General features: G+C 35.3%; 1 protein-coding gene and 1 long non-coding RNA gene across 2 annotated transcripts; both read left to right on the top strand.

Moving 5' to 3' along the window:
* The first annotated feature begins 612 nt into the window (after positions 1-612).
* Positions 613-977, top strand: LOC129948137 (uncharacterized). Its single transcript, XR_008781835.1, has 2 exons — positions 613-821; positions 883-977. It is a non-coding gene; the product is annotated as an uncharacterized LOC129948137 (long non-coding RNA).
* Positions 978-1,446: 469 nt separating this feature from the next.
* Positions 1,447-9,334, top strand: LOC129944903 (uncharacterized protein K02A2.6-like). Its single transcript, XM_056054564.1, has 3 exons — positions 1,447-1,658; positions 2,036-4,509; positions 9,003-9,334. Exons 1-3 carry the CDS (start codon positions 1,447-1,449, stop codon positions 9,332-9,334), a joined length of 3,018 nt encoding a protein of 1,005 aa, XP_055910539.1.
* The last annotated feature ends 6,908 nt before the right edge of the window (positions 9,335-16,242 follow it).

Here is a 16,242-nt window from a genome sequence, read left to right as displayed (position 1 = left end):
TTACAAACAACTTAACAGAACCATTCGTTATAAAAAAAGGCTTTAGACAAGGTGATGAGCTGTCATGGTATTTCTTTAATATAGTCTTTGAAAGAATAGTGCAGAGGTTCCACGTCAACACTAGAAGCACTATCTTTCATAAGTCTGTCCAATTACTAGCATATGCTGATCGCTGATGACATTGACATAATCGGAAGAACTAAGCGTGATGTCAGGACCTTCAACACACACGTATCGGTCAAAACGTCATCATCGGTGTAGTGTATAGGTCCTATATATGATTTACTAGATTGTGTTAAATTCACACAATGATATCTTATTATTTAGAACTATAACATAAACATATTTGTGCGTGTAAACTAGCACTGAATAGTACGTGTAAATTGATCATCGGTTGTGTTGCTGAACGCACTCATTGATCCAGGAGAAGTTTGACATATACACATTGAACATGAGACATGACACACTTATTTTACATTACTGGACGGAGGCACCTCGTGGACGGATCACGGATATACTACATTTTGGCGACGAGGTAAAAATAACTTGAAAAATTAATTACATTAAATTTTGCTAAAAGGTATTTCAGTTCACACAGTTATTTGCATTAAATTGCGATTAGGTACTCTATTAACCTATCCTGTGTGAATAATCTCAGGCATTCAATTGCGAATAAAAGAAACAAGGCATTCAATTGCGAAGAAAAAGGAACAAAGCATTCAATTGCGGAGAAAAACAAAAAAAGAGAACAAGGCATTCAATTGCAAAAGGTTACCTCGCATTAAATTGCATGCATTAAATTGCGGTTTGTTAATAAAAAGGTAGTCTGCGAGTATTTTATGTTGTCCTGTTAATGTTAATCTTAATGTATTGCAATTACAGAACGTTACCAGTGAACCTCGAGTTAAAGACCATTGATCAGTTAGTCAATAATTAAAAAAAAAAAAAAAAAGGGTGGTTGCAATGGCGCAACAGTACACTCTTGACAAATTTGATTGCGAGGGAGACGGGAGTTCAGTTGCAATCAGATGGGAACGATGGAAAAGGGGTTTAGGCATTTATTTAGAAGCTGCAAGTATTGTAACTGAAGTAAAAAAGAGAGCAAGTTTACTACATTTTGGTGGGCCAGAGCTGCAGGAAATTTTTTATAACCTTGTTGACGCGAATGTAGAACCAAACGAAGAAAATGAGGGAAACGTTTTTAGGATAGCAATTGAAAAGTTAGACGAGTATTTTGCTCCGAAACAATGTCTTGCAATCGAGCGTCACATGTTTAGAAGTATAAAACAAGAACCAAATGAAAAATTTCAGTAATTTTTAGTTCGTCTCAGACAGCAGGCAGAAAAATGTGCTTTTGCGGACATTAACGAAAACCTAATCAGCCAAGTAGTAGAAAAATGTTCTTCAGTTGCTTTGCGCAAGAAAATATTAAAATCTGGGGACTCTATGACATTAGATGAAATAAAAGTGGAAGCAAACATAATTGAAGCTGTTGAGCGCCAATTAGAAGAGTTTGGAACAAAAACTGAAATACAGACAGTAAACAGGATTGAAAATGGCTTTAACAAGGGTAATAAAAAAGGATGTTCAAGATGTGGGAGTTTTAAACACTATGGGCGCGATAAAGACTGCCCCGCTAGGAACAAGGAATGTTTAAGGTGTGGAATAATGGGACATTTTCGTAGGCAATGTAGGACGAAACATGGAAATAAGAGGAAGCAAGAAATTCCAGATACTGGGCAGCATTCTAGTAAGCCAAAAAGATTTAAGGCAACAAATAACGTCGTAGATATGGATAGGGTCCAAGGAAACAGTAACAATTATATTTTTAATATTGATGGCGATGCAACAGTAACATGCAGAGTAGGGAACATCGGAATAGAAATGTTAATAGATTCAGGCTGTAACCAGAATCTAATCACGGACAAAACATGGGAACTTTTGAAACGAAAACAAGTACATGTTACAAGCCAGAATACAAAACCAAATAAAAACTTTTTAGCGTATGGAAGTGAAAAACCTTTGAAACTTTTAGGGTCTTTGACGCTGCAATCGAATTTGCTGGTAAATCCGTAAATACAACATTCTACGTGGTTGGTAATGGAACACGAGACTTGTTGGGAAGAATTACGGCGACATCCTTGGGTATCCTTAGAATCAATATTGGGATAAACCAAGTGAAAGAGAAAGGATTGCCGAAATTCAAAGATGTTTTAGTTGAAATTCCTATAGACGACTCTGTTAAACCCATTTCTCAACCATATCGCAGGATTCCTATTCCTTTAGAGGACAAAGTTGACGCTAAAATAAAAGATCTTCTCAATAAGGACATCATAGAGGAAGTACTTGAACCTTCGAACTGGGTTTCACCGATTGTGCCTGTGCTCAAAGACAACGGAGATGTTAGGATTTGTGTGGACATGCGGCGAGCGAACACAGCCATCAAACGTGAGAACCATCCTTTGCCAACGATGAATGAACTTTTGCCAAAAGTTTGTGATGCTAAAGTTTTCAGTAAGCTTGACATAAAAGATGCTTTCCATCAAATAGAGTTACATCCAAATTCAAGACACATCACCACTTTCATCACTTCAAAAGGACTTTTTAGGTACAAACGAATGATGTTTGGCATTACCTGTGCGCCAGAGATTTTTCAAAAATTATTGGAAAGAATACTTTTGAAATGTGATGGCGTTATGAACTTCATCGATGACATTTTGGTGTATGGCAAGGACGAAACAGAGCATCATGAAAGATTAAACAATGTAAAGGAAGTCTTGCAACAAAACAATGTTGTCCTATGCGAAGAAAAATGCGTTTACGGGTTGAAAAAGGTCCAGTTCCTTGGCCATGAATTATCTGGAGAAGGTGTGAGGCCATTAGAAAAGTATATTTCAGCTGTCAAGGAATTTAGAGAACCTACAACCATTGCAGAGTTACAGAGTTTTCTGGGACTTATAAATTTTATTGGGAAGTGGATTCCTCATCTGGCAACTTTATCCGAGCCATTGAAAATGTTGTTGCGACAGAAAAGTAAGAGGAATTCAGATATTTCAGAAAACTGGGGAAAAAGTCAACAGACAGCTTTTGATAGCTTAAAAGATGCACTTGTTGACATTCCCCAATTAGGCTACTACAACCCTCATGACAAGACTTTGGTAATAGCGGATGCTAGTCCAGTGGGGCTTGGAGCAGTTCTTGTCCAAATCAAAGAAAAAGGACCACGGATAATTGCTTTTAGTAACAAAACTCTTAGTGATTGTGAACGTCGATACTGTCAGACGGAAAAGGAAGCTTTGGCATTGGTGTGGGCGTGTGAACATTTTGATATGTTCCTCTACGGTAAAGACTTCGTTTTAATAACCGACCACAAGCCCCTAGAAACCATATTTGGACCGAAGACTAAATCTTGTGCCCGTATAGAGCGATGGGTTCTGAGGCTACAGTCATATAGGTATAAGGTAAAATACAGTCCGGGTAAAGATAATGTGGCAGACCCACTGTCTAGACTATGTAGGCTAGCAACAAATCCATCCACAATTTATGAAAGTTATGTTCATAGCGTTGTAGAACACTTACGACCAACTGCTGTATCACTCCAAGAAATTGAAGAATGTTCCAAACAAGATTCGGAGATACAAAAAGTTAAAGAAGGCCTCTATAGTGAAAGTTGGGATGAAGCAGTCAAAAGCTATAAAATCTTCCAGAATGAACTATGTTTTTACGGTGACATTTTACTGCGTGGATCAAAAATTGTGATACCAAGTAAACTAAGAGATAGGGTTCTCAAAGCTGCACATGAGAGCCATCCTGGCATCGTGGCTATGAAAAGCAGATTAAGAACAAAAATTTGGTGGCCGAAATGCGATAAAGACTCTGAAAATCTTTGTAAAGCCTGCAAAGGGTGTACCCTAGTTTCTGCACCCAACCCACCTAATCCACTAAAGCGCCGTGAATTACCAACAGAACCCTGGATTGATGTAGCAATCGATTTGATGGGACCACTGCCAAGTAACGATTATATTTTTGTAATCGTTGACTACTACAGTCGATATAAGGAGGTAAAAATTTGTCGAACCATAACAAGCTCAGTTATCATCGTGCTTTTAAAAGAGATATTCAGTCGTTTGGGAAATCCTGTTTCCATTACAGCAGACAATGGTAAACAGTTCATAAGTGCTGAATTAAATGAATTTTGTAAAGAGCAAAACATAAGAATTTACCATACGATCCCCTACTTCCCCCAACAAAATGGTGAAGTAGAGAGACAGAACAGGGACATTCTTAAGAGATTGAAGATAAGTCAAGCTGAAAAGAAAGATTGGAAGGAAGCCTTACGTGAATACATGATAATGTATAACAGTACCCCCCATACGGTAACAGGCAAAACACCATCTGAATTGTTTTTTAGTAGACAGTTCCGAGATAAACTACCAATGATGAGAAACATAACTTACAATCCAAGAGACGAGGACATAAGGGACAGGGATAGAGAATGTAAAGAAAAAGGTAAAGAGTATGCGGATCGGAAAAGGCGAGCTCAAGATTGTGATCTGCAAGTCGGTGATAAGGTGTATATTAAAAACATGAACTAAAGTAATAAACTAAGTTTAAACTACGAGCCAACTTCACATACAATCGTGTCAAATAATAATGGAGATATAGAAATAAGAAATGATGAGACGGGAAATAAAATAAGACGGAATGTGGTCCACCTAAAGAAGGTAGAAGGACAATGGAAAGCTTTGGATACAGAAAGCACAGAAGACGGAGATGTTGTACGTGAACACTCAGAATTATCAGACAAATCTAATTAAAACTATGAAGTGAAAGTTAAGGAAGTATGGAAAAAAAAAAATATATTTTTTATTGATTAATTGAATTAAAAGTATATTTTGAAAAGAAAAATTGTTTGAATTATATCGTATAACTAAGGCTAATAAAAACAAATAAAATAATAACAAGGAAGGGATGTAGTGTATAGGTCCTATATATGATTTACTAGATTGTGTTAAATTCACACAATGATATCTTATTATTTAGAACTATAACATAAACATATTTGTGCGTGTAAACTAGGACTGAATAGTACGTGTAAATTGATCATCGGTTGTGTTGCTGAACGCACTCATTGATCCAGGAGAAGTTTGACATATACACATTGAACATGACACACTTATTTTACATTACTGGACGGAGGCACCTCGTGGACGGATCACGGATATACTACAATCGGCAGACGTAACATTGAGGTTGTTAAGGACTTTGTCTATTTAGGCTCCGATATGGGCGCAGAAAGCAACACCAGCGCTGAGATCAAACGAAAAATAAGTCTTGCTAACCGCTGTTTTTTTGGGCTAAGAAAGCAATTGAGTAGTTAAGTCCTCTCTAGAGCAACCAAATTGTCATTTATCATCGCCCTCTTACAAAAGGAAAACTCTTCGCTTGATCTACGGGTCCGTGTGCATAGAAGGTGAGTGGAGAAGTAGATGGAACGACGAGCTGAAGGATAAAATTCTAACGACTGAGATGTCTGGGTCACTTAGAGCGCATGGAAAGCAATGCTCCGGCCCGAAAGTATTCGAATCCGCACCCACAGGACAGTGCAGTAGATTCAGACCGCGCATAAGGTGCGCGCACAAGTGGAAAGTGATCTTACCCAACTTCGACTGCACAACTGAAGACTCAGGTACTGAACCAGCTGGATGGAGAAGTTTGTTGGGTGAGGCCGTTTATAACTTAGTAATGTACAAAAAATTTAATTTCCTATATCTATTTCAAGTTTCATGTCACTTTCAATCTCATCGGTTTGATTTAAATATATCACAATCAGTAAACGATCAAACCTATTAAATCATTTAATATCGATCTTAACGTTTGCGTCTGTCACATTCGTTGACTGATCATATTTGCCCATTAACTATTAAAAGAAACATGAGTCACTGATGCAAAAGCAAATTCAATTCGAATGCTTACTATACAAATAAACAATAACTCAAATGGCTTTTAATTGAAATTAATAAAATGTTCACTCAGTTAAACCGTAACCAGACGCTTCATTGAACTTTTGATGGAAACAATTAATTTTTGATTGATCTTGCTTTGTGCACATTTCAAAATTGTGTGACTTGAAAGTAAATAAAATTAATTTGATAGATTGCATGCTTTGCATTAAGCAGACAACATTTTTCAAAATAAAAACAGAATTAAGTGGTATCTCAAAACAACAAATTTTAAGTTTGTACATTGTACATAGCTATTTGTTTGTGTGATGTATGTACATATGTACATTAAGCGTGTATTTACACATGTATATTATTTTGAAGTTGAAAATTGGTACACAATTTTAAACACTTTAGAAGAATGTTAAAGCTCTTTTAGAAAGATACTAATCTCAAATGGTTATTTTGTAAATTTTAAATGAAATTAGTATGTTACTTATTTTATAACGTTTCACTAGAGTTATTTTTATAATACATTAAATTTAGACATTTTGGTAGCCCCATCAATATTTGACATTTCAATGCTTTTTTTCACGAACTTTTACTTTTTGGACTTGCACCGAATTTGATAAAAGAACAATAGTGTTTTACTTGCAAACAAATTACAAAACTGCTAAATTGTAAAGTTAGTAAAATGCTTATTTAATTTTTTTTTAAAATGAGTTCCATTACATAAATTATGAATTCAACTTTCCGTAAGCTGTCAGAAGAGAGATGATACAATAAAACCAGTGTTAAAGAAACTATAATAGAATACAAACACAATTTTTCTTAATAATTAATCATTTTTCCAGTATTTTATATTTTAATATATTAAATTTAATGAGAAGAAAATTGCCTTTTTTTGAAAAATGACATTTTTAAATTTGAAAGATTTCATTGAGTCTTCAGATTATACAAACAGATCGCATTCCTATTCATATGTTCATCCCTTGATGTAAATTTCAAGACCTCCACCAAACCCATCCATACAAAAATAAATTAGGTAGGGCCTAATGGCTAACAAATTTCAATTATTTCTGCGTGCGAGTAGTGCAGTCAGCGATAGAGGGAACCCACAGTTTAAAGCCGAATCTGAACCGCTAATTTGAGAAAGCACTTTTTATGACAAGAATTATTCTTGGAGACACTTTCAATTCCTCGCAAGAGGCAGTACCCATGAACAAAAAACTTTAAATGGCACAGGCAAGGGTTGACCTCTGGCATGACAGTCCTACGCACTAACAACCAACACGCCCCGGGTACTGCTAATATATACATACCCTCTTTATATGACATGTACTCGCTTGATATCTCCAGACAACCCTTGATATTTTTAGGCCTTCCTTAATTTTCAAAACCTCCTTTAGAATTACTCACAAACTTTAAATTTTAGGACCTGAATTTCAATTTCAAAAAGTCTCTAGGCCTACCCAAATATTTCAGGACTTCTCTTGGAATGTCTAAACATCTCTTGGTATTTGAAGCCCTACCTTGATTTTTCCGGATCACCTTAAAATTTTAAGAGCTCCTTAAAATTTGCAAGACCTCACTCGATATTTCAAGACTTCCCTTGTTATTTCAAGACTTCCCATGATATTTCAATTACAAGACCTCTTTTGAAACGTCCAGACTTCCCTTGGAATCCTTATACCTCCCATGAATTTTTAAGACCTTTTTTGATTTTTCAAGACTTCCTTTGATATTTCCTGACATCCCTTGGTATTGTCTATGATCTACAGATCTCCTTTAAAATTCACAGACTTTCCTTGATTTTTCAAGGCCTCGCCTGGAATCTCTTGACCTATTTTAAATTTCCTTTGAAATTTCAAGAACTCCCTTGAAAGTTCAAGACCTACCGTGAAAGTTCAAGACCTCACTTGAAATTTTCACACCGTTTTCTTCAGAACTCCTTAGAATTGAAGACAGTTTGCATTAGTCTTATAGCCTTATATGCCATGTAATGGAACATAGATTTTAAGAAGGATGTTGACAAAATCATCTTAAAACATTTTTGTTTTTTCTGCGCCACACCATTGTGGTCCTTTCTTTGCTAGTTTAAGGATCGATTTTAATGCCAGCTTGTTCTAAAGCAATTTAAATTAAAATTTATTTTCAAAAACACCAAAAACTGTTTTTTTATAACTGGTCTGGAACCTGGATAAAATTAAAAAATCCATTTTGGGTGAATATTCATCAACCACGGGAATCTCTATTTCACCAAAACGAGCAGGAATAGGAAGGAACGTACTAATTACCCATTTAACTTAATTTTATTTTAATTTTCCAACACCTTTGCCTTGGCTTGGAGCAGCATCATTGCCACTGGGAGGTGGCGACCGACGCACGTGACGTTCCCAAAGCGATGGCGGCGTCTGGTCTATTATGACACACATAATCCTCTTTTGTCATCTTTTCTAAATATTCCCAGTTTAAAAAAGTCTTAAGTATGGAAGCGACCCGACGGACCACCCACCTTTTTTTTTTAAATTTAAGTAAGTACCTATTAACGAATTCTTAGCCATACTTTTTTTTGGAACTTTTCAATAGATCCCAGTACATGATTTAGCTTATTCAAGGTTCAGATTTCAAGTGTATTATCATCATCAGCCATATAAAAACCATCAAGAATCTTGTTTGTAGTTAAAATCTGAACACTTCCAATGTCTCCGGCACCGCGCACCATGTCTTGAGGCACAATATGACTGCCTATCTGTATACCCATAACCATAATACTTGCCAGAGTGCGAGGTGTACATAAATTAGCTGCTTCGATGATAAAGTGGACAGTTTAAGAAATATTTTTTTTCTTTGTGATTTTTTCTGAGATGAGCAAATGGGATTCTGGGGACCTGCTTATTATTGCTGTGAACCTTTGACGCCGCCGCCGCCGCGCCGCGCCACCACGCCGGCCGTACCGCACTGTTTTGATTATTTTTGTATTTTTATTATTTTGTATTTATTTATCTTGCTTTTCGATTTTGTGTTGGGTCCTTTTTTAATATGGTATTTTGTTGTCAGCCACCACAGACAAATTGATAAGTGATTCGAAAATACAAGAGTTGTCGCATCATAAGAGTGCGAAGACAAAACGAGTTTTCTGTTCAACCGGAAAGTATACACATCAATTTGTGGATATCAGTGGAAATGTCGTTGTCATCCAATTCTTGGGCTCCGGCACCAGCTCCAGCTATAGCTCCGGCACGGTCTTGGTGTCAGGCTCTGGGGGAGTTGGAGTTTTGATTGAGGAGTTTAGGTTGGGCCGATGCGATGGTGATGACGATGACGATGGCAATGGCGATGTATTGAGTCGGAGTGTAGAGAGATGCACTTACATTGTGCACGACACATAAAAAATTAAGGAGCAATCGCAAAGTGCACTTATCGCGGAGATTGCATCCGTAAATCCATTTTGGATAGAATGCAATGGCCGAGGATGGTTATGGCTATGGCTATCATAGAGAATGAAAGAATAATAAAACATTCTACATCTCCATTGAAACAAGTACAGCAGTAGGAGGGTATATTCTCTACTAAACAGTGCTCTGGAAAAAAATAATCACCAAATAATCTTTTTAATTAATTAGGATGTTGACCGTTTCGGTAACAGCTATAGGCCCACAGGTAATTATAATTATCTAAGTCTACCTGACAAAACAAACTCCATAAAGCACCCATAATTCTCAATTTTAAATTTGAACTACACCAAAATAATATACAGGCACATTTAGTCTCATTGTAACCTATTTTAAAAAAAGGTCATTTACTTCCAAATTTTAGTTGAATAAACTTACTTTACTTACCTAATATAACATAAGTTGAACATTTTTTTAAAGGTTATAAAAGGTTATAGTGAGAGAACTTACGGACTTTTATCAGAACTAAAAAAGGGGATCGATTCTGTTACACACTATTTTAGGAAAAATTTAGCAAAAAACAAGTGGAAACTTTCAAAGGGGAAAAATTCCAGATTAAGTCGCGAACCTCAACGAATCTCGAAAAAAAACTATTGCCAAATTCGTTCGTACTCAAAAATCTCAAACAATTTTGCATTATAAACGGATTTCGTAAATCTCTTAACGTGAAGTATAAATTATCTATCTACCACTGCATTGAAGAATTTTTCAAATCGGACTGGTAGTTCCCGAGATTAGCAGGTTGAAACAAACAAACAAATAGGCAAACAGACAAGCAAACTCTTCAGCTTTATATATAATATTTAAATAAATAAAGACTATTCATATAATTTCTCCTACTTTCAGTGTTTTTTCAGTGTTTTTTAATATATAATTCTGGAGATCTTTAACTCCTATGTACGATGAAAGAGAGAAATTAATTTTAAAATTGCTGATGAGAAACTTTTTCTAACTAGTGCTACACACGATCGGGTACAATTTTAAAAGAATAATGGCTGAAACACAAACACGCTCCAGCTTCGGCTTCGACTGACGTTTACGAGTTCATCCATAGAAATTCAATGCATGCTATCACAATGGCTGCGTTCAATCTCAGACAGATAGGGTACAGGATACCTTTTTGTTAGTTTTTTACGTGCAAAATAACAGCTGAGATGTCAAAAAAGCAATCCATAGGTATCCAAGAATTTCTGGGGTATGTAGGTATCTGATTCAACACATGGTTGAATTTCAAGAAACTTGAAAATTGATTTCAGCTTTTTGTATTTGTTTTTAAACAAAAGGATAGAAAATGTAAGTTGAAGTTGTATTTGAGGATGTTCTGTACAATGTACATAATAGACAATGAGAAACTATTTGCTCCGAATTTAAGAAGGTAATTATTATCTATTTTGACTTCGAAGCTTAAATGTTTCTCTGCTTTTTGTGAACAGCTTAAAGTCGTTTTTATTTTTGTTTATAAGCTATCTTAATACAGCTATCCAACTCGTTCAACAAGGTATCTAAAAATCCACCTATCCAAGATACCCTATCCAACACGAGACTGGACGCAGCCAATGAAGCTTTGACTTCACGTTTCGTTTGACAATCGTAAGGAAAAGAACTTAATGTAACGTCATGTGACTCCAAATGGAAGCTCTAGTGCAAATTTGCTGATCATTTGCTTTGTCTGAAAGCTCCACAGCTGTAATAAAAAAGTCAACAAACAAAATACATTTGCTTTTGGAGGGATTCCCATTCGTTATTATAGAAATGTCATTCAAAGCAACCTCGAAGCAGGCCCATCGTAACGCAGACGAAACCCAAGCTGACCGTGTTTGTGATTCAGCCCTAATATACATTATTACTCTTCAGCTTTGGCTTCACTGACGTTTACGAGTTCAGAATTTAATGCATTCTTTACAATGGAATATCGACCTCACGTTTCGTTTAACAATCGTAAGGAAAAGAACTTAATGTAACGTCTTGTGACTCCAAACGGAAGCTCTAGTTCAGTTATCTAAATATTTGCTTTGTCTGACAACTCAACAGCTGTAAAAAAATGTCAACAAATAAAATATTTGCTCTTTGGAGGGATTCCCATTTTGGTTACTATAGAAATGTTATTCAAAGCAACCTCTAAGCAGGCCCATCGTAACGCAGACGAAGCCGGAGCTGAGCATGTTTGTGTTTCAGCCATAATGTGCATTAGACTCTTTTTCATTTTAAAAATTTATACCGGAAATTAATTAATTTTTCATTTTTGCGAACAAATCCGGAGTTAGCTTTAGTACTTTTTATCACGACAAAAGTAATATTTCGAATACTCATCTTCCAAAAATTGAGTTTTTAAATATGCATCTTATGTTAATATTCTATAACCACCTGAACACAATGAGTGAAGCTTGAAGCTTAAAAAAATGCTTAAAGCAGAAGCTATCCTTAAAAATGCGCATTTTAAGCAATAGACAAATAGTGAAGCGTAGCATGAATTGAAGTTGGGAGCTGTGTCTATTTTGTGCGAGAGTTTTGTTGTCTTGCTGTATTTGTTGAAAAAATTCATGATTTTCATTAATTCTGCACAGCGTCAAGTCAAAGGTTTTTAACTTGAACAACTATCTATATAAATAACCTTTGTTGTAGAATAACCTTGGTTAAAAATAACCTTAGTTAAAAAATAACCTTGATTAAGAAATAAAATTGCTTATATAATAAATTGGGTCCTAAATTTAAAAAAAGTTGCAAAATAAGCAAATCTGCAATTTAATTATCACCAGACTCCCCTTAATCCTTAATTATCGTGTTAATTAAAGGGTGTTTCTGTTTGTTCACTTTTTTTAATCTCGATAACAAAATCATAGCCTTTCCAGTAATAGTTTTATTTACCAGCCTATCCATCAGTTTTGTTGTCAAAAATTAACCAAGAATTAAGTTTTTTCGACGTTTGTGACATTTTGTTTTAGTGGATTTAAATTATCTAATGATAATTAACTAACGCTCCAACTAACTGCTTGAATCATTGATTTCTTGATTGTGATTTTAGTGAACAAACACGTCCTATAATAATGAACTGGAATAATCCTTGGTTAAAGTTATAATGTTTGAAACCTGGGCCTATGAGTTATAAAATAAACTGGGTTCAAGAATTGACCGGGGTTATAAAATAACCTCGGTTATACAATGAACAGGGTGAAAAATAATATGGGTTAAGAAATAGCCAAGGTTAGAAGGATAAAGAAAATCCTGGGTTACAAAATTAAACTTGTTTAAGGAAAACCCTTGGTTATAAAATAACCGGAGATCCAAAATAGCCGATGTCATAAAATAAACTGAGATAAAAATTGACTGGGTTTCAAATAACATGGGTTAAAAAATTACCAGGTTACTACACAATAAAATTGAACTCTTACAAAATCCAAAGCTTATAATTTTTATTTTTTTTATTTCTAAAAAGAAGTTCCCTTAAGCCATAATGGTGTAATTTTCTGTCAACCTATACGGGAAAAAATTCTGAAAATGAAAATGGGCTGAAGTTTATATTATATCAAATTGACGTTGATTAAACGTTTTCAAAAATCTTCACAAACAAGAATTTAAAAAAAATTATTTTCACAGCACTGTATTATCCATGCAACTGCAACTGCAACTATCTGTCGTTTGAAATGGTGTTCCTATGATGGTCATAGTTGCTCGTTAGGCTATGTATTATATAAGACTATTCCTATACTGGTTAGTCCAGTTTCTTGTTGTAATGACCGTAGGACGATCACACATATCTCATACATAAAACATAATGCTATTGTGGGGTTCGGTTAATGGATCATCATATGGAAGAGACTCGACTCGACTCAGTCGCTTTTTTTGCAAAAATAAAATCTTTATGTTGTTCATGTTCATCCTCATCGACAGAAATGGCAGTTAACTAGTACCGAGTTGTTGTTTGATGTTAAAAAATTTTCACATTTGTATGTTAACTGTTTATAGATAAAACTAAGATTAACGGTACATAACAACAACAACAAGATATTGAAGTATATGTATACTTTTTCAATGTACGTCGGAAAAGTTGCCTACTCTTGGTAAAATTATGTATGTGACTTTTGGATCTAAATTGTATTTTATTCAGTTATAACGAGTCCCAAAAATTAACTTCTTAATCGGTCAAGGTTTTAAAAAGTGAACGAGAACTTTCCAAAAAGAAGTCTACGACGCACTATAACACTTCTGAGATTATTTGAATTAAAACTGAGGACTATTTTGAAACTTTCAATAAACAAATAAATTATCTTTCTTAAATAACTAGCAGTTTTTTTTTTTTTAAACTAATTTTTCTGTACCACAAATATATCAATACTTTCTCGAAGGATTAAGCTGTCCTGAATTCTTAACTCGCCTTATAATTTTTCTATCAATCATGTTTTTAATCTATTTGTATCTGTATTTTATTTATTTCGAAAATCGCTTACAAGGTAGGACATGAGTCTTATAAAGTGTTGCAAGCCTTTACATTAATTTCACCAGTTTAGTTTTGATCGGGATGAAATTTCGAGTGACTTGAAGAAGGCGGAGACTTCCACAGACTTTACCAATGACACTATTAAGGTGGTCATCCCAAGTGAGAGTGCGATTGAATACTACTCCTAGGTTTCTAGCAGTGTTAACATATTCAATGGTTTCGTCGTCAAGTTTCAACAACCCGATTGATCAAAGTTTTTGCGATAGATGGGGAGGGATTTAGATTTGACAGGGTTAAGGCGGAGATTGTTCTTTTTTGACCACTGTGAAATGCGGAGCAGATCCTCATTCATTAAAGCTACGGCATCATTTTTAGCCCCAAAAGGTCGACTTATCAGGAGCTGCAAATCATCAGCATAAAGATGAATTTAACAATGTTTAGCAACTTGTGGTAACTCATTGATGTAAAGTTAAAAGAGAATTTGTTCAGATATAGATCCCTGTGGCACTCCAGTCAAAACATTGAGAAATGTGGACGAGTATCCATTGGCCACCACGGAAAGAAACGAAAGAATAGCAATTGGCCAAAAATCTGTGGCAGTACCTATTTGATTTTTGGGTATTGGAATTATCTTAGCATTCTTCCATTCTAAAGGAAACTCGGAAGTAGTCAATATGCTGCGCAGTATATATGGAAACAGTAGTCTCAAGAACTTAGGGTCCATTTGGTCCAGGCCAGTAGCATTAGATTTAATCGATATTATTGCTTCTACAATGTCTTCCTCTTGTATTCTTATAAAACTCAAAGAGCTGTTGATAGCAGTTGGTTCATCCTCAGTAAGTGAATTAACGGGGGAAGCAACTTTTAAGGGCATGGATGTCATTTTTTTTTTCCAGAAGTTAAAGAACCAAGTTTGTTTTCATAATAAAGTCTTTTTGCCGTTCTGACCATTACGACAACTTGATTACGCAGTCTGCAATACAATTTGTGGAAGTGCTCCAGTTTGTAACGTCTACACTGACTGTAGGCGGCATCTCGTCGTGACATCAGAGTAGAGGAGATGTCGCTATTCAGCCAAGGTGGAGCCGTATGCCTAACGAGAAAGGTTTTAATAGGAACATGCCTCTCAAAAAGCTCATTGACGTAATGCCGTAAAAACCTGACTTGATCATTTACATTTTTCATATGGTATAGTGAGTTCCATTCTACGCAGTCAAAATTGCGCACTGAGTCAGATGTGTTTAAGTTTTTGAAAATTGAACTAAATCCAATCTATACCTCTTTTAAAATGATAAAGTCACCTAAAAGTGTTGTTTTTAAGCCTTATACAAAACACAACATAGTTCTTAACAATAAATTGTAGGGGGTGATTTTTTAAAAGCTATAGTAAAGTTTTTCAAAAAAAAAAAAAACACATACAATTTTAAAAAATGCATAAAATCTTTATTTGAATCGATAGTACGATCCATATAATTTAATATTTGAAGATTATTTTAGTTTTAGACGTCCAATTGACCGGTCCCGAATGTGAAATAAAATTTTTACGGAACTCGCCTCTTAATAAGTCCATTGTAGCGCGTGCTGGGTGGCATGTTGCACCGTCTATTTGAAACCAAATTTCATGCAAGTCAATCTCTTGCATTTTTAGCAAAAAAAAAATATCATCACATGGTAGGACTTACCATTCACAGTTACTTTACGATTCCCAACATCTTTGAAGAAGTACGGTCCAATGATGCCACCAGCCCATAAACCGCACCAAACTGTGATTTATCTTGATGCATTGGTAGCTCTTGCAATGCTTCTGGCTGATATTCACTCTAAAATTGACAATTCTGTTTATTTACGTACCCATTGAGACAAAAATGAGCTTCGTCGATTAACACAATTTTTCGGTAAAAAAGTGGATCTTCGGCCAACTTTCCAAGAGCCTATTCACAAAAAATTTTACGTTGCGGTAGGTCGTTAGGCTTTAACTCTTGCTCCAGCTGTATTTTGAAAGGCATTACACATACCTAAATTATTCCACAAAATTTTCAAAACTTTTGAGTAACAGAGGCCCAATTGCTGCGAACGGCGACGGATCGATAATATTGATGGTCATCATTAACACTGGCCGATGCAGCTGCGACATTTTCCGCAGTTCGCACCCTACGTAAGCGTGTTGTAAATTTGGTGCAAAGTTTAATGATAATAATATTTGGCATTACTTATGGCGTTCAAAGCCAATTGGCGTTTTCTGTTTTGTGGAATAGATAAATTTAGTCACATCTGCCGTAACACAGTTATTTTCTATAATTGCATATTGCTATAGTAGTTTTTAAATTTTGTCGATTGTACATTTTTAAACAACAGTGCCAAAAAGTATTCCAAAATGTAAGTTATTTTGTCTCTTGGTTTTAAAATTGTA

The sequence above is a fragment of the Eupeodes corollae genome, chromosome 2 (assembly GCF_945859685.1).
Source record: "Eupeodes corollae chromosome 2, idEupCoro1.1, whole genome shotgun sequence".
Lineage (NCBI taxonomy): Eukaryota > Metazoa > Arthropoda > Insecta > Diptera > Syrphidae > Eupeodes > Eupeodes corollae.
The sequence above is the reverse complement of the archived record's forward strand: the minus strand, read 5'-3'. Positions and strand labels throughout refer to the sequence as shown.

What these genes read in the sequence shown, in the direction of transcription:
- LOC129944903 (XM_056054564.1), top strand. Translation starts at nt 1,447, where the DNA reads ATGACATTAGATGAAATAAAAGTGGAAGCAAACATAATTGAAGCTGTT. An exon ending in AGGAACAAGGAATGTTTAAG is followed by an intron (nt 1,659 to 2,035) that starts GTGTGGAATAAT and finishes TGAAACTTTTAG; the next exon opens with GGTCTTTGACGCTGCAATCG. An exon ending in TAGAGAATGTAAAGAAAAAG is followed by an intron (nt 4,510 to 9,002) that starts GTAAAGAGTATG and finishes TTTTGTTGTCAG; the next exon opens with CCACCACAGACAAATTGATA.